General features: G+C 44.3%; 1 protein-coding gene across 4 annotated transcripts in view; it reads right to left on the minus strand.

Annotated features, from left to right (window-relative positions):
• Positions 1-13625, minus strand: part of IRAG1 (inositol 1,4,5-triphosphate receptor associated 1) — a 125106-nt gene extending 111481 nt beyond the window's left edge. For 3 of the 4 annotated variants that reach the window (XM_038569032.1, XM_038569033.1, XM_038569031.1), the window contains exon 1: positions 13120-13625. In XM_038569032.1, the coding sequence (XP_038424960.1) occupies positions 13120-13258 (139 nt within the window). In that variant the 5' untranslated portion in view covers positions 13259-13625. The remainder of the gene's footprint in view (positions 1-13119) is intronic. The other variant, XM_038569034.1, reaches the window with a different exon arrangement.
• Positions 13626-19045: the final 5420 nt, after the last annotated feature.

Consider the following 19045-nt stretch of genomic DNA (forward strand, 5'->3'; position numbering starts at 1 on the left):
GCCAAGGACTGTGCCCTAGAGCGGTCTTCAGAATGGAGTATGAGTGCCCAAGGAATGAGCAAGATAGTCCTGTGGGATGGGAAAACAACTGGAATTTCTACTTTCTTAGTATTAAAAGATCAACAATGGTGCCTTCATTCAGTCCCTGTGTTGAAAGGTCACTGTCATGCCCAGTTTGTAAGACACCCTGAAGGAACAGGAGAAACTCTATACCCTCATGTATACATTTGCTTTCAGTGAAGTATGACACAATTTGTATGTGCCCAAGTAAATGAGTTAGTGAAATATGTTTATCTAGGTTTAACCAAACCATCATAAAAATGGGCAAGTAGCTTAAAAGGCTCCCGCAAAAAATGCGGAATGAAGATACTACCAAAACTACTAACACCAAAAGCAACTCTCAAACATTTTTTGCAAACTGGTGATTCAAACTGAAAATTTTGCTTACAATTTTACTCACAATTCCGTAAGTAATGATGCCCTTCTACAGATGTATGAGCCGGTTATCCTTCTCCTGACCTCCCTTTCTCCCTGCCCCCAACCCATCCATTCTGTGCCCTGTGCTTCCAGATGACACATGCAGGATGTATCTTGGGCTTTCATGCTTGCTACCTGAGATTGGTCAATGGGCCAGCAGAAGGAGGGAGGAGAGAAAGGTTGGGGCATTTTCTTTCCTATTCTTTCTTGCTTCAGCACTACATCTCTGGCATGGCTGTATCCCTCCTTAACTACGGCTCATTCTGGAAGGACCTTCTTCTCTGGCTCCCCATGTCACTGGATTCTGGTCGCACTATTTTTTCTCTTTCTGGTAACAGCCTCTTGCTGTTGCTTATTTTGGGGTGCCTGGCCATCATCCTTTATAAATAGTCCTTCTGTTGAAGTCTCTTGAGCCAGTTGAGTTGGATTTGGTTCCTTGCTGGGAGACTGACTGTTACAGTATATCATTTACCATGACAGTCATTGAAGCTAGGGGTTATCCCAAGTGCTGAGATGTTAAAACATAATGAACTCTCACTAAGGAATACTCTTTTAAGGAAAGCTGGTGGCACTGTTTAAAAAAACAAAGCATGGTTTTCATATATAATTTCACCTTTGTCAGCCTTTAAAATTTTCATTTTTATGTGTTTTATAAAATAACTAGCATATTAATGTAGCTCATGAATATGATTTAAAATAAAGAAATGCACATAAATTGGAGGTGCATGCTAAAACAATTTTTTTTTAATTAATGAGATGAACCATCAAACAAACAGCCTTTGTCCTAGGGTAGCCCTTGGGGGCTCAGTGGTTTAGTGCCGCCTTCGGCCCAGGGCATGATCCTGGAAACCCGGATCGAATCCCACATCGGGTTCCCTGCATGAAGCCTGCTTCTCCCTCTGCTTGTGTCTCTGCCTCTCTCTCTCTCTCTGTGTTTCTCATGAATAAATAAATAAAATCAAAAAAAAAAAAAAAAAGCCTTTGTCCTAGAGAAGACCTCTGCTCTAGAAAAAAAGTTGGCAAGTTCCTGTTTTCAGGTCTGCAGTACTGCCGTAGGGATTATCTTCCTGAGACCTAGCTGTCTACTTTTTCCTTTGATTCTCTGAACTACCTTTCAGCAAACCCCATCTTTCTACAAAATGAAAGGGGACTATAAAGAGAAATGCTTCTCTAAGGCTTCCAGGGGGAGAAACTCCTCCTGTGCTCTGGGGAAGTCTCTCTGTTATAGGCAGAGAGGGCTATTAGGCCAGATTATAACCTAGGTGAAACAGAATTTTCTACCTTCTGAGCAAAATCTTCATCTTCCAGGTCTTGGCACTGGAAAGAGTTATCTCTTACCATATATTAGCACACAAAAATTCAGAATTATATACTTCAGTCTCTTATGAGTTTGATTATCATGGGTCAGTCTCCATGTGAACAATAACTCCAGGCCACTGACTTAGGCTTACAGATAGGCCCAGGACCTTGAAACATCCCCATGATGATACTCCTTAGGGAGTCCTCTTGTAATCCAGCCATCTAGGTTCCTCCTGACAATATTTTACCTCATCACCATCACCTTCTTTTTTTTTTTATAAATTTATTTTTTATTGGTGTTCAATTTACCAACATACAGAATAACACCCAGTGCTCATCCCGTCAGGTGCCCCCCTCAGTGCCCGTCATCTATTCACCCCCACCCCCCGCTCCTCCCCTTCCACCACCCCTAGTTCGTTTCCCAGAGTTAGGAGTCTATATGTTCTGTCTCCCTTTCTGATATTTCCCACACATTTCTTCTCCCTTCCCTTATATTCCCTTTCACTATTATTTATATTTCCCAAATGAATGAGAACATATAATGTTTGTCCTTCTCCGATTGACTTACTTCACTCAGCATAATACCTTCCAGTTCCATCCACGTTGAAGCAAATGTGGTGGGTATTTGTCGTTTCTAATGGCTGAGTAATATTCCATTGTATACATAGACCACATCTTTATCCATTCATCTTTCGATGGACACCGAGGCTCCTTCCACAGTTTGGCTATTGTGGACATTGCTGCTAGGAACATTGGGGTGCAGGTGTCCCAGCGTTTCATTGCATCTGTATCTTTGGGGTAAATCCCCAGCAGTGCAATTGCTGGGTCGTAGGGCAGGTCTATTTTTACCTCTTTGAGGAACCTCCACACAGTTTTCCAGAGTGGCTGCACCAGTTCACATTCCCACCAACAGTGTAAGAGGGTTCCCTTGTCTCTGCATCCTCTCCAACATTTGTGGTTTCCTGCCTTGTTAATTTTCCCCATTCTCACTGGTGTGAGGTGGTATATCATTGTGGTTTTGATTTGTATTTCCCTGTCACCATCACCTTCTAACCTACAATAGGGACCAGTTGGACCTCAGCTGGGGAACAGGAAATATGTCTGAGGTAAAATGCCCAGGAATACATTATATTATTTATATAAGGGAACCAAGCCCCAAACAGGTCGAAAATATCATGACAGGAAAGCCCTTTGAAAAACCCAGTCATTTGGGGTCACAAAATAGAGGAGTCCACATGTTCAGCATTAGCCTGGCCTTGAATAATACTTATTATTTGTTGAGTACTTATACACAGATGAGTTATTTAAATACACCAATCCATTTCATCTTCATAACAAGTCTTTGAGCAAGATATTGTGGTCATCATCAGCCCTATTTTATACATCAGGAAAGTAAGACAGAAGAGGTTAGATCATTTGCCCAAGGTCAGACGGTAAGTTGCAAGGCTGAGACTTGATTCAAGTCATTTGATTTGAGAAACTGTGGTCCCAACCACTACCCCACATTGCCTCTAAGGCAGACTGGGTGACCATGGCAGGATCTGTGATTTTTTAGGGCACAAGCCTTGGTGAGTCAGAGAGTGACTCAAGACTCATAGTGTAGGACACGGCATTTCTTGCAATAGAGATTCTAGACTTGTATTTTCCTACAAGAAGAGGCTTGCTCATAGACAAGGTTATGAGACCTCATCAAGATTGTCACGCACTGAAAGAAGACAAAAGAGAGATAGAAAGCAGAGCAGATGCAGTAGAGTAGCTGCCCAGACTCTTGCCCCAAAGCTCAGGGCGTCTGCTCTGAGCAGCAGTGTCAGGACCTCCCGGGCTCCAACTATACGAGTAGGGACAGGGGTTGGATATTCTCACTCTGCCCTATGGCCCGGATATATGAGCCAGACAGATGGAAGTTGCTGCGAATTAGAGATCTGATAGTTTTATTTGACTCCCCTTTCTTTACTTACTATTTCCTTTTAGTTGTCTTGAATACGTGGCTTGAGTCATTTGCTCACAAATATCTCCCTTGGATGGCTATGATCTGAGTTTAATGAGGTAGTATATATAAAATGCCTGGCATGAACAGCATGCTCAAACAATGGTTGTTCCGAACCCCTCCTTTCATTATCTATATGAAGTATCCCAGAGGAAGAGGTGTTAGGGGGTCATTTGCTTCCTGACTGGAGCTGCCAAAATGGAACTTGCACAAAACCAAATTCACAGCACACACTTCTAGTTGGATGCTTGTCTTGTCCGCAGAAAGACTGCTTTTCAAACAGATGACCACTGGGCAACTTGCAAAGAGAAAGGATGGGGTTCCATCAGGCAGAAAAGGGAGGAGCTGGGGTGCCCACACTCTTAGGACTATGTGGCAACCCCTGTAACCTGAAAGCTCCTTGCCTGTCACTAGGATGTGATACATCTGCCAGATGTACACCACTTGAGAGACCAGCTTTGCAACAGGGCTTGGGCTAGGCCCTCACTGTGGTACTGTTAGGGGCATAATGCTTCTTCTTCTAGATGATTGTTTCATTTGTCCAGGAAGATACCCCCCCCACCTCCTCTGGCCAGGGGAATAGCTATCTGATAGTGAGTTCTAACAAGGGTCAACTGACTAGCTCAGCCCTTTCCTCTTCCCTTTCTCTTGGGACTATGCTGCCTGCAGGAGGTTCTGCTACCCACAGATTCTACTCTGCTCCTCCTTGCTCCTTATTTAAGGGGGCCTGCTTCCTCTAGAGGGCACTCCATAGGGATGGGGTAAATTGGCTTAACTCAACTTTAGAAAGCCTACTTGTCAACCTTTGACAAAGAAGGCAAGAATATGGAATGGGAAAAAGACAGTCTCTTCAATAAATGGTGTTGGAAAAACTAGACAGCCACATGCAAATGGGATATTACTCAGCCATCAAAAAGAAAGAAATCTTGCCTTTGCAACAATGTGGATGGAACTACGGGGTATTATGCTAAGCAAAATAAGTCAGTCAGAGAAAGACAACATATAATTTCACTCAAATGTGGAATTTAAGAAACAAAACAGATGCACCTAGGGGAAGGGAAGAAAAAGTAAAATAAGATAAAAACAGGGAGGGAGGCAAACCATAAGAGACTCTTGACTCTAGGAAACAAACTGAGGGTTGCTGGAGGGGAGGTGGTTGGAGGAAGGGATAACTGAAGATGGACATTAAGGAGGGCACTGATGTAATGAGCACTGGGTGTTATATAAAACTGATTAATCACTAAATTCTACCCTTGAAATTAATAATACAGTATATGTTAACTAAATTGAATTTTTAAAAACAGAAAACAATGGAACTGAACCACTTATAACATCATACACAACAATAAACTCAAGGTAGATTAAAGACCTAAATGTGAAACCTGAAACCATAAAAATCCTAGAAGAGAGTACAGGTCATAATTTTTCTGACATTGGCCAAAGCAGCAAGGGAAATGAAACTATTGGGACTTCGTCAAAATAAAAATTCTATGTACAATGAAGGAAACAATTGACAAAACTGAAAGGCAATCTACTGAGTGGGAGAAGATATTTTCAAATGACATATTCAATGAAGTAAGTACCCAAAATATATAAAGAATTTATACAACTCAACACCAGAAAACCCCAAATAATCCAATTTAAAAATGAGCAGAAGACATGAACAGACATTTCTCCAAAGAAGACATACAGAGGGCCAACAGACATGCAAAAGGATGTTCAACATCAGGGAAATGCAAATCAAACCCACAATGAAATATCATGTCACACCTGTCAGAGTGGCTAAAATCAAAACCTCAAGAAACAGCAAGTGTTGGCGAGGATGTGGAGCAATAGGAACCTTCATGCACTGTTGGTGGGAGTGCAAACTAGTGCAGCCACTCTGGAGAATAGCATGGAGATTCCGCCAAAATTAAAAAACACAATTACCATATGATCCACAACTGGACATTTACTCAAAGAATACGAAAGCACTAATTTGAAGAGATATATGCACCCCTATGTTTATTGCAGCATTATTTACAATAGCCAAATTATAGAAGCAGCCCAGTGTCCATTAACTGATGAATGGATAAAGAAGATGTAAAAAATATTTTTTATTTTAATACATATATAAATTTAATAGGTATATAAATTTATATATATAATGGAATGTTACTCAGCCATAAAAAAGAATGAAATCTTACCATTTATAGTAAGATGGATGGATCAAGAGAGAATAATGCTAAGGTAAATAAGTCAGTCAGAGAAAGACAAATACCATAGGATTCCACTCAAATATGGAATTTAAGAAACAAAACAACCAAAAAAGAAAAAAAGAGACAAACCAAGAAACAGATTCTTAACTATAGAGAACAAATTGGTGGTCACCAAAGCGGAGGAGGGGAGAGGTATGGGTGAAATAGGTGATGGGGATTAAGAGTACACTTATCATGATGAGCACTGAGTAATGGAAAGAATTATTGAGTCACTTGTACACCTGAAATTAATATAACACTATACGTTAATTAAACTGGAATTAAATGTCTTTAAAATGATAATAAAAAGAAAGTCTACTTGCCTGCCAATATAAGCCCTATTCTTCAATACCAGCCTTATCAGCCATAAGGGAGATGTTAGATTCTCCATGAGACTCACAGCTTAAGTGAAGGAAGAAGTATTTTCACTGGGCGTCCTTAGAGACCCCACCAGGTGCCAAAGGCCAGTCATCTAGATAATAAGTCTGTTACTGTCCTTGTGAGGTTAACAGAGGTGAGAATACGATCCAGAATTATGCACATTCTGAGCCTCGTACCCTATACAGAAATATCTCTGATGGGATCTCTGAAAGAGGAAACACAGAAGCTATAGCTACAATAATAGCTAATGTTTACCAGGTGCTAAGAACAGACCCTGGCTAAGGGTCTTACTTACCCCTGCAAAGCACCATCGTTATCTCCATCTCACCGGAGAAGAAACTGAAGCCCAGCAAGATTAGGTGCAAACAAGGTGGACAGCTGGCCAGTGGTAGAGCCACACAGTCACTCCAGGGGCTGCACTTTCTACCAGAACACAGTGCTACTTCTAGCTGGAGGTGATATCTCCCACTATGATAATGAGGGAAGACATGGTCAACGCTGATCCTACCTCCTGAGGGGCCAGCACTGTTTTAACCACACGTGTAGTAGCAACATCAAGGGTGCCCTCAGGCTTTCTCTCCTTCTAATGAACTAGGACCTTAGGCTTTCTGGAAATATCCTCCCATTTAGCCTGTCTTTGGCAGAACTCCGTGTGGTTCTGTGTGTCCCTTGTCAGGGCAGCCACCATGCCCTCTGCACCCCATGCCAGCCTACAGCCCTGCTGTGAGCAGTGTATGATCTCATCCCCCACATCCTGCATCCACTGATGCCCCTACTCATAGAACCTGATTCCCTCCAAGCCAGTGCTTCCTAGACTTGAGTCATCTGCACACCACCTTCATATTTTCCTGCCACATCCATGTGCCACCTATATATTCATTGATTTACTTTTTTTAAATTTTTATTTATTTTTTTATTTTTTTACTATTCTTTAACTTGCCTTAGCAGTGAGCTAGAAAACCAGGGCTGAAATCCCAACTCTGTCATTTACCAGCTTTGTGTTGCTGGATAAGTTCCTTGCCCTCTCTTTGCCTCAGTTTCCTAATCTGTATAACAGGGATAATCATAATCATACTTCAGGGGGTTTCTGTGTGGACTAAATGAAGTACTTCCAGTAAAGCCTTAGAACACCTAGCACAGGGACATCTGGGTGACTCAGCGATTGAGCATCTGCCCTCGGCTCAGGGCATGATCCCAGGATCCGGGATTGAGTCCTGCATTGGGCTCCCTATGGGGAGCCTGCTTCTCCCTCTGCCTGTGTCTCTGCCTCTCTCTCTCTCTCTCTCTCTCTCTCTCTCTGTGTGTGTGTGTGTGTGTCTCTCATGAATGAATAAATAAATAAATCTTAAAAAAAAAAGTACCTGGCATAAAGTAAGTGCTCAATAAGTATTATCTACACTTGTCATTATATTTATCCAAAAAGGAAACTTTATATCCCTACCATAAATGAAAAACTCAGTGCCACTTATATCACAAAGAGAGGAGTTATAAAAATAAATTAAGTGAAAACACTTACTAAATACTAGCTATTGCCTGACAAAAGCTCTGGGCCTAAGGCTTGCTCTCTTTTTGTCAAGAAGAGAGACAAGCCAGGGTCTGAAAGATGTCGAAGGCACAGCCAGTTCAAGCTTGTGAACAACTTGTCCTGAGTGGCCTAGGACTTCTGGTTTTAGTCCTGTAAGTTTTCCTCATTCCCAGGCTACCTCAGATCAAGGCTTTCTTCTCTATGGAAGGACTAAAAATAACTGACAAGGGAATAACCTTCTTGTGATGCGAGTTCGTGTGTTCCAGGCTGAGTCAGTACCCCACTTAAAACCATCTTGCAGAATAAGCCACACCTTGGGCCCCACTGTGCAAGTCTGCCTCTGAGGGCTGAGTTTTCAAACGACACACATGAGTTTCCAAACAACATACATGTACCATTTATGTGTGGTAGGGATAAAAAGCCATCCTGTGTGTGCCACTGAGACTGTCCCCAAAGAAAAGCCACATTTGTACATGCCCAATGAGAGGAACAATGATTAAACTGTGGCACAGCTAATATTATTCTGTATTATACAACCATTGAAACATCGTGTTTTGAAGTATCTTTAACAAGATGGAAAAATGATCATGACAGAATGTCCAGTTAAAAGGAAAAAAAGGGGGGGATCTTTGGGTGACTCAGCAGTTTAGCGCCTGCCCCTAGCCCAGGGTGTGATCCTGGAGTCCTGGGATCGAGTCCTGCATCTGCTCCCTGCATGGAGCCTGCTTCTCCCTCTGCCTGTGTCTCTGCCTCTCTCTCTGTCTCTGTCTCTGTCTCTCTCTCTCTCTGTCTCTGTGTCTCTCGTGAATGAATAAATAAAATCTTTTTTTAAAATAAATAAAAGAAAAAAATAAAATAAAAATAAATAAAAGGAAAAAAAGGGATCCCTGGGTGGCTCAGCTGTTTAGCGCCTGCCTTCAGCCTAGGGCGTGACCCCGGGAGAGTCCCGGGATTGAGTCCCATGTTGGGCACCCTGCATGGAGCCTGCTTCTCCCTCTGCGTCTCTTTCTGTCTCTGTCTCTCTCTCTGTCTCATGAATAAATAAATACAACCTTTAAAAAAAAGAGAGAGAAAGCAGACTAAGATGTCCTTCAGTAAGAGTGAATAAACCATAGTACATGAAGAGCAGCATAATATTATCCAGTGCTAAAAAAAAAAAAAAAAAATGAGTTATCAAGCCATGAAAAGACATAGAGGAAAAAAAAAAAAAAAAGACGTAGAGGAGACTCAAATGCATGTTGCTAAGTGGAAGAAGCCAGTCTGAAAAGGCCACATACTGTTTGATTCCAACTCTCTGACATTCTGGAAAAGGCCAAACTATGGAGAAAGTGAAAAGATCAGTGGTTGCTAGGAGTTGGGTTCATAGCTGGAACACAGGGATCTTTAGGGCAATGGAAGCTACTCTGCATGATACTATAATGGAGACATGTCCTTATACATTTGCCTAAATCTAGAGATTGAACAACACCAAGAATGAACCCCATGATAAACTATGGACTTGGGATCGTAATTATGTGTCAGGGTAGGTTCACCAGTTGTAACAAATGAACTACTCTGGTAGGGGTTGTTGCTAATGGGGGAGGCTGCACATGTTGAAGAAGTGGGAAATCTCTGTATCTTCCTTTCTGTTGTGAGCCTTAAAATGCCCTAAAAAATTAGGTCTTTAAAAATTTTAAAGCAGGGGCACCTGGGTGGCTCAGTTAGTTAAACATCTGATTAAAATCCTCATTGGCAGGCTCCCTGCTTAGCCAGGAGTTCGCTTCTCCCTTTTATTCTGTCCTTCCACACCACCCTGCCCTTGGGCTTGTGCGCGTATGCTCTCTCAAATAAATAAAATCTCTTAAAAAATTTTTTGTAAACAGACTATAAAACCACATATAGTAAGACCTTAGTTTTATAAAATACAGAGAAATATAGAGAAAGAAACACACTGTAATATTAAGTAGGATTCTGGAGGGATTTTTAATTTCTTCTTATTTACTTCTGAATTTCTTATTTATACTTATTTCTATATTTTATAAGAAACCCTAGCACAGAATGCATATTACTTTTATTACTAGGAAAAGAAGTTGAATAAAAATTATATGTAAAAAAAGTCCTAGAAAGAAAGTAACCAGAACCGATTAAGCCCAGCCTTTGAAAATTGTTTTTTACAGTTGTGGCCCACTGGGAGGGAGATTCTCTGGCCGACTGGCTGTCACCTGCTTTCCTTCTCCTCTGGATAAGGCCCTTACACAGGAGGCAGGGCTTGTCTAAAGTCACAGGCTTCTGTTGCCTTTGCATCCCATCTAGTTAGGCTGCCCTGAGCTGTCCCCTGAACCTCAGGCTCTGACCTCCAGGGTTTATAGGTCAAACACAATATCCCTTTCCCCCTTTTCTGGATTTTTCCAGCATTTGGATTATGGCACTTGATAACTTCCCCGAGATGTGGCATCTAGCACAGGAAATCCCCGCTTTGGATCTAAGCGGCCTGAGCTGGAAACCCCGCTCACCACCTACCAGCTGCGTGGCCTTGGGCACATTGCTATACCTCTTTCTACCACAGTGGCCTCATCTCTATCACAAGGATTAAGTGAAATAACATTCTAGCACAGATCCTGGCCCAAGGATCTCAAGTGGGACTCAATTTATATCAATTTTTACATTTACTACACAAGAACTCAGCTCTCTATCTCCCTCCCCCTAATTCAAAGAGCTCCCCAAGTAGCAGGGGCAAAATCTCTCCTCCCCACCCATCCAGGTTTCTGCTCCCCCTTGGTCAGAACCCCTCAGATGACTGCTGAGCCACAGATAGAATGGCTGAGAGGCAGCCCAGTGGCTCCATGGGACTACCCAGAAGAGGTGGTAGGGTGAGAGAAGATGGCTAACTTGAGACCCCCACCATGCCAGACTAAACTAATCTGAACATCAGGTATACATATACAATAAACCAGGGCCCCGCTTAACTGCAACACACTTTGTGAGCATTATGTTCATTTCTTCATAATGAAAACAAATTGATCCTGAACACTCAGTACCTCCCAGCATCATTCTGGATGCAGGACACACAGTGGAGAATGAGACAAGGTCTCTGCTCTCACAGCACTCAGTCTCCCCTCCTGCTGGAGGTGTGAGCTGCAGTCATCTATCTTCCTTACCAAGACTTGAGAAAAAGAGGCAGGGCCATTTGAGAAGCGGGGACTGGTACTTATAGTTCAGCCCATCAGGCAAGGCATCCAGCTTCCTCTCACAGAGACTTAGAACCCCTCACCCTGAAGCTATGAGCCAGCCCACTGGTCCTCCTGTCAATCAGTGCCAAGCAGAAGGCATTAACTATCCTCATCCAAGATACTGAATTCCCTCCTCTGACATTTGGTGGCTGGGTGACCTTGGAGAAGTCATTTTACATCCCCTAGTCCTAGTGTCTTCCCTGTAAAATTAGGTAAAGATACCACCCTCATCTCATTACTGAGGAGAACACAAGAAACCATGCATGGAAAACCTTAGGCAGAGCATTGGAAGACAGTTGGTGCTTCCCCCACTACCTTCTTGAAGTGGTACCAACTGGAGATGAACAGAGCATGTTGGGTAGGAGCAGAGACTCCAGAGACAGGCTGCCTGGGTTCAAATGCCAGCACCACCTCTTACCAGCGATGTGACCTCTCCATGCTAAAATCTCCCTATTTACGAGATGAGGACAATAACAATCCATACCCTAGAGAGTTGTGGACGGTGAATTACTATACAGAACGTGCTTAGAACAGTGTTTGGTGTACATTAAGAATGATGTGTTTGCTTTTTTTTTCATCCATGTTTATGGATTTTGATCATGTTGTGCCAATTAGTACCTGATTACATCTTCCAGATGACCTTTGAGAGTATGTAGGAATGTCCTACTTACTACAAGCATAGACAATGTTACATTAGCTATGAATACAGTCACCCCCAACACAGACACACTGACACACACACACACACACACACACACACACACACCACTGCATCAAAGATAACCAAACATGATGATGATAACTGTATTGTCCATTTAGTCCGAAATCACAAGAAGCTTCACAACTAGTTGACTCTGCCGTTAGTCAGACTTGGGTTCAAGTCCTAGCCCTGCTCTTCCTTAGCAGTCTGACCTTAAGCAAGTTACTTAACCTGTGTTTCCTCCCCAGAAAAGTGCCCTGTAAGTTCGCAGGGGAGCTAACCCCACCTATCTCACCAGCATGTCATTGCCCCCTGGTGGGGATGATAGAACCCTTAGCGAACTCTGACTCCCTAAGTGCTTCCAGCTGAAGAGTCCTGGGAAGCTTCCTCCTTCCCCTGCAGGAGACTCATCTCCGACAAGTCCATGGGCTTTACCCCCCAACCCCCCCCCAGACCCACAAAGAAGCCTGAAGAGTGTTAAGAGGACACCAGCTGCCGAACTCTAGGAGGCAGGAGCACTGACCACAGGTCCCAGATCCTTCACTCTGTTAACTCAAACTGCAGAGCATCTCCAGGCTTTCCCGAGCATTTCCTGGGCAGGAGGGAGCAAGACAGCTAGGCCCTTCTCTGCTCTCTGTCCCCTGGCCTTTCCTTTGAAGAAAGCCAGTCTGAGTCCCATTTAGCTTTGACACAGAGCTCCTGGAGGTGAGCAGGGCTAGGGGCACAGGTTGGGCATAGGTACCCCCTCCAGGGAGGAGGGAAATGGCACAGGGGACAAAGCTGAACACAGAAGGAGAGATGGAGACAGAGATGAAAGCAGGGGCTGCAACCAGAACAGGAGGGGCAGGGACAGAAACAGGAGCAAGGTCAAGGACCGAGATAGAGCTGGGCCCACACAGGGTCCTAAGTGGATGGGAGAGTACAGCACAGGGCTGCGGGGGGAGGTGGCAGAGGGAGGTACAAGTAAGCACAGAGGCAAGCTGGAAAAAGGGTAGCGGGCGAGGGTGGTGGTGGAAGCCCTGCGCAAGGGCTTACATAAGCTGGGACCCACGATTCCCCAGAAAGACCCACAGGAAATCTGGGGGTGGGCTCTCCAGTCGGAACCCACATTTTCACCCTAGCCTGTGCATGCTTCCCAAGCAGCAGCAGACAGAGCACGGTTTAGTTAAGTTAGGACTGGCAAGATTCACTTCTTACTTAAAAATCATGACAGCAACAATAAAAATACTCAGCTGAAATGGCACCCGATAAAGCCAATTCCCCTGAAAGTTAAACTCAAGCGCCCCCATCCCAGCACCCTGTACCTTTAAGGAGGAGATGGGTCCCTTGCGTCCCAGCTGAAGAGCAGGTTATTCTTAGATATAGCAATGACTTACCTAAAACTGAGTTATTCCCTTTTCCTCCTCCGGCCAGCCTCTCTTCACTCTGGGGAGCTTTTACCATTTAAGGTCAATGTTACATCTGGCTCTGGAGCTCCGAGCTGAGAAGCCTCTGGCTGCTGAGCCTCGGCCACCGCCTCCTCCTAGAGGGGCTGGGACTTGGAGCCTGGAGCTCCTCAGGGAGCCCCCTCTGGCCCCACTCAGGGGGCTAACGCTAACGGCAGGGGAAGCTGCCCAGGCCAGCCCCGGGGTTCAGGGAAGGCTGGGCCTGCGAGGCAGCGGCCAGCCCTGAGTGCCTCCCATGGGCACCCACACAGTGGATGGCAGTGCCCATGGGCAGCCTGTGCTGCTGGGGACTGTCCTGGCCAGACGGGGACCAAAGGAACTCTGCAGATCCGCCTCCCAGCCTGGAATCCCCAGCAAGCATGTGAGGCTGGACAAGACCCTGGCCCTGGGCCAGGAGAAACTGGGAACACTTCCTGCCCTGGGGATCCACGGGTGGGGGCTACTCCCACCTTAAACCCGTGGGATTACCAGAGAGAAGGGCCTAGGAGGTTCAGCTAATCCCAGACCTGGCAGCAGCCCCAGGGGCTTCAATTCCTGCTCCTGCACTCAGCAGTCCTGTGGTCTTCACATTGTGGAGCTCCAGGCTCCTCATCTCTAGGACGGGGATAACAGCGATAACACCTAACTCACAGAGTTGCAGGAGGGCTAAAGGAGACCACAGTGAGGGCTTAGCACGGTGCCAGCATCTCGTCACGCTGCTTGGCACAAATCCACTTCCTGCCCCTGCCCAGACATAGGCAAGGACAGGCTGTCTCTGTCCTGGAAGTCCATATGCTGACCCTACTTGCTCCTCACCCACCTTGGGTGCCAGACACAGGCAAGGACAGGCTGTCTCTGTCCTGGAAGTCCATATGCTGACCCTACTTGCTACTCACCCACCTTGGGTGCAGTGCCCACCTTGGGCCAAAATCACATGGGGGCTCTGGCCCTCTTCTGAGGTTAGAGGCAGCTCAGAGAAGCTGAGGTAGGGTTGCCAGATAAAATACAAGACACTCACTTAAATCTGAATTTCGGATAAACAACACATAGCTTTTGTAGTGTAAGTATGTCCCAAATATTGTACAAGACATATTTATACTTAATATATGTACATATGTACATATACATGTATGTATGTATGTGTGTGTATACACACACAATATATATATAATCTGAAATTCTAATTGGACTGCATGTCATGAATTTTTATTTGTTTAATCTGGCAACTCTAGACCTGGACCATCACTTGCCACCCCAGACATCTACCAGTTCTGAGAGTTATAGGGATTGGTGCTTCAAAACTTGTGCCCTCAAGCCCTCCTGGTGACAACTGCCTGGCTGTATACAGTCCTATTCCCAGCTTCTGGCCATGGGTCAGCCTTCCTCATTCATGGCAGGCTTTTTTCACCAAACCTGACACCCTGGGCCTGCATCTCAACCTGTTCCATGAGCATCTAGTCCTGGTCTCCCTGGTGGTTATGAGAAAGATTCCTGATGAGAATATTTTGTGCTATTACACCCATAAATAATAATATTTTTGTAAATGGAACCAGAAGAGAATCTCCCAGGATCTAGTCCTGCTTTTTCCTCAGGTGTCTAAATCCATCCATTTGCTGTGTACAGGCTCCCACTGACAAAGCCATATCGTGGTAACTAACAGAATTTCAGGTAAAGTACTAGAGGGAATTTATCAAACTGTTTCTCTAACCTCATTGTGTATGAGAATCCTCATGCGTGAAGCTCCTTGGACCCCTCTTCCAAAAGTTCTAATTTGGGCAGCCCAGGTGGCTCAGCAGTTTAGCGCCTGCCTTTAGCCCAGGGCATGATCCTGGAGACCTGGGATCAAGTCCCAAGTCAGGCTCCCTGCATGGAGCCTGCTTCTCCCTCTACCTGTATCTCTGCCCCTCTCTCTGTCTCTCATGAATAAATATATAAAATCTTTTTTTAAAAAGTCTGTTAAAAAAAAAAAACTCTAATTCCATGGATCTACAGTGGGACCAAAGAATCTACATTTTAATTAAGGCTTTCAGGTGATCCTTATGCAGTCGGTCCAAGGAGTCCACTTTAGGGAATGATGCTCCAAGGGTTGATCTTGTGACTCTAGCAGCAGTTATACCAGAGACAACTAGAAACTGAGGTTATGGGATGCCTGAGTGGCTTAGTGGTTGAGCGCCTGCCTTTGGCTCAGGGTATGTTTCTGGGGTCTGGGACCAAGTCCCACATCGGGCTCCCCACAGGCAGCCTGCTTCTCCCTCTGCCTATGTCTCTGCCTCTCTCTGTGTGTCTCTCCTAAATAAATAAATAAAATCTTAAAAAAAAAAAAGAAACTGAGGTTGAAATGCGATGAAAGGCATTGTGTACACATGAGGTGTGTGGGAGCAAGGTGTGGGAGTGCACATAGACCATATATTGAGCACTTGCTATAGTCCAACCTCTACGTTAGATGCTCTGCATGAAAGCATGAATGTAACCTCACAAGCGCCCACGAAATAAGATTATTGTACCTTTCCTTCCAAAAGGAAACCGAGACACGAAGAGGTGAAACCTCTTGCCTGACATTCCACAGCTGAGAAATAGTAAAGGGGTGAACTTAGATGGGTTCGCGCTAAAGCTCTTTCCCCCTCAGCCAGAGTGTCTTAAACTGGGGTTCATGGATAGCCCTCAGGAGTTTCTGAGCCAATTGAAATTATATATGCAACACTGTATGATTTGTTGGATTTGTTCTCTTGGATCCAGGTCTGTAGCTTTCACCAGCCTCACAAAGGAGTCACCAAATAACTTTCAAAATCAGTGAATTAATACAAGCACTTCATAAAACACATTACCGGTGGGTGTGTAATATGGAACAAGCTCTATAGGAGATGATTTAGCCTTCTCAAGACTATAAGGCTCGGATCCTTTGAACCAATTCCACCTCTAGGAATTTATTCTACAAATATAGTCCCACACTTGGGAAGTGACAAATAAACAGGATTACTCATTACAGCTTTGTCGATAAAAGCAAAATAATTGGAAACAATGTGAATGTCCATCAATGGGGAACCATAACAGATGTTGGGGCACAGGGGCACCTGGACAGCTCAGTTAGTTAAGCATTCGACTCTTGATTTCAGTTCAGGTCATGATCTCAGGGTCATGAGATCAAGCCCCATGTAGGGCTCCTTGCTGAGCAATGGAGCTTGCTTAAGATTCTCTTTCCCTCTCCCTCTGCCCTTCCCTGCTCCCTCTCTTAAAAAAAAAAAAAAAGTGATGTGGTACAGCCATAACAGATGATAAGGAAGCTCTTTGGATAGTGATACAAAAAGCCTCTAAGATATGGTTAAGTGGTACAAGTAAGATAACAGAACAGTATATAAATATACACATCCACAATTATATTTACACATACATATCACAAGTACATATGTGTATATGTGCACAAAATCTTGTGAAAATTAGCACAAGAAACAAATAACATTAACAATAGTTGCCAAGGGGGAGGAAAATGGGGTGGCTGAGACAGAGAGTATCCACTGTAGATCTCATTTTTAAAAAATATTTTATTTATTTATTTGACAGAGAGAGAGAGACAACAAGCAGGGGGAGTGGCAGGCAGAGGGAGGGGGAGGGAAGCAGACCTCCCCCCAACTGAGCAGGAAGCCAGATGTGAGGCTCCTAGGACCCTGATATCATGACCTTAGCCAAAAGCAGACACTTAACTGACTGAGCCACCCAGGCACTCCTGTAGACTTCATTTATACATTCAGAATTTTGAATCATATGAATAAATCATAAGTTGACATTCAAAAATAATAATGAAACAAAAGCATTGCTATGAACAAGGATTTAATCAATTCATTTTCCAGCACTGCTTCCTCCAAGTGTCAAAGAGTATTTACACAAACCTAACTAAAGGTTATTTTTGTTGCTTTTATTTTTTATTTTGGAATAATTACAGATACACAGGAAGTTGCAAAAATAGTACAAAGAGTCCCATGTACCCTTTACCCAGCTTCCCCCAGTGGTGACATCTTACAGGCCGTTGTACAATATGTAAACCTGGAAGTTGGCATTGGTACATTACTATTGACTCAACTACAGAACTTATTCTTAAGGCTATTTTTAAAATACAGCTTTCTCATAGCTCATATATTCATTTAAATTTTTTTATTGAGCACCTTAAGTGTGCCAGACTCATACTAGGGACACCTCAAACCCATTCCTGGGTAGTGACACCTCAGACCCACCCCTGCCCTCATGGGGTGTGAACTAGTGAAGGTGACCCCCTTACTCAAGTGGGAATAGCATCACAGGAGCCCAGGAGCCAGCAGTACGTACACAGGGAGCGCTGACCAAAACCTCTAAAAAAGGAACCGTGTCCCTTGCTGTCCTGGTCATGGAGCTTCACAGCTTGCCTGAAAGCTGACTTTAAATCCTTAAAAGAGCATGAGCAATTACTTGGGCTATTTTTATCCTCGTTCCTGGAGCCACACAGGGATTTGGCCTCACTCTACCAAAATCTTCAGCTCATCACTCATTCTCATCAGAGACAATCATGTGTCCTCGGTATAAAAGCAGTGGCCCAGTGGAGGCACACTGGCACACAGCTGGGGGTAGCTCTCCCAACAGACCATTTGACTCTGGGCCAGGGAAGAAGTTTAACAGTCCCAGGCCAAAAGCTCATCCTGGGACTGAAGGAAGCCAAGCCTGGAGAAGCAGCATCTTGCCAAAAACATTGCCAACTTAGGGCTTGAAAGCTGGGTTGACCGCACTGGGAACTGAGACCTCTCTGCCCCTTTTATGCTCAGGGACTCTGTGCTATGCCCAGTGCTTAGTAGGTCTGGGATAAGTAAGCAAACAAATAAGGGGCCGATCAGTGGGAACTGCATCCAGGTGTCAATCGGTTGACAATGACATGTGTCATTTGCTGTACACGGTGCCAGGCATTGTCAGCCACCTTACATGTAAGGTCTAGGTCAGTCCTCACTAAATCCATATGATGTGAGACTTCTCATCCTCATATCCTAGACGAGGAATCTGAGACACACAAAGAGGTGTCAGGGAGCATGCCCACGTTTCACAATTTGTAAAGCCAGGTCTTCCTGAGTCCTCAGGGGGTTGGGCTCAAGACAGCAGAAGGGGAACATAAGGTGTCTCTTCTCCCTCCCAGGATTACATTGTAATGATAGCAAAAGACTCCTTAAAAAGGAATAAATCTTAGCTGAAAAAAGAATAGGAGAGGCATGAGTGAGGACATTTCTGAAACTGGCAAGAGGAGGGAGAAGAGGAGCCTAATGAAGGTGGAAGGGGGTGGCCTCAGCCCAGGGAGAAGACCCACAGAGAAGGGGGCTCTACTGCTCTGGTGCCCCCCAGGGGCTCCACACCTGAAGAACCAGGTGTGACAAATACAGAAATGAGATACGGAGCCAAGCAGATGATTCAAAGTCTGTGGAGAGAAGGGGTTAGAAAGGAACTACCTCGGGTAACTTTTCGGCCAGCTTTTGGACTAAATGCCTTCAGGCTAACAAGAACTATAAACAAATATTGAGTAGATTTATTTTTCATATGGATTAGCAATTCTGAACATACTTCCTGCATATTCCAGGATTGAGCATATCAGTAAATATGTTGTTAATAATGAGAATGAAGTTTCTCACTTGTGAGGGGAGGGAGCTACAAACACAGAAAGGAGGGAAAAACAAATAAACCACGCATGCTGGGCTGGAACCATAGGTACTGGAATGAACCAGATTGGCAAGTAGATAAAGGGGGAGAGAAAGGAAAGGGCTAGATAAATAAGGGGGTGGGCTTGTGTAGGCAAACATAT

This window comes from Canis lupus, chromosome 21 (genome assembly GCF_011100685.1).
Source record: "Canis lupus familiaris isolate Mischka breed German Shepherd chromosome 21, alternate assembly UU_Cfam_GSD_1.0, whole genome shotgun sequence".
Classification (NCBI taxonomy): Eukaryota; Metazoa; Chordata; class Mammalia; order Carnivora; family Canidae; genus Canis; species Canis lupus.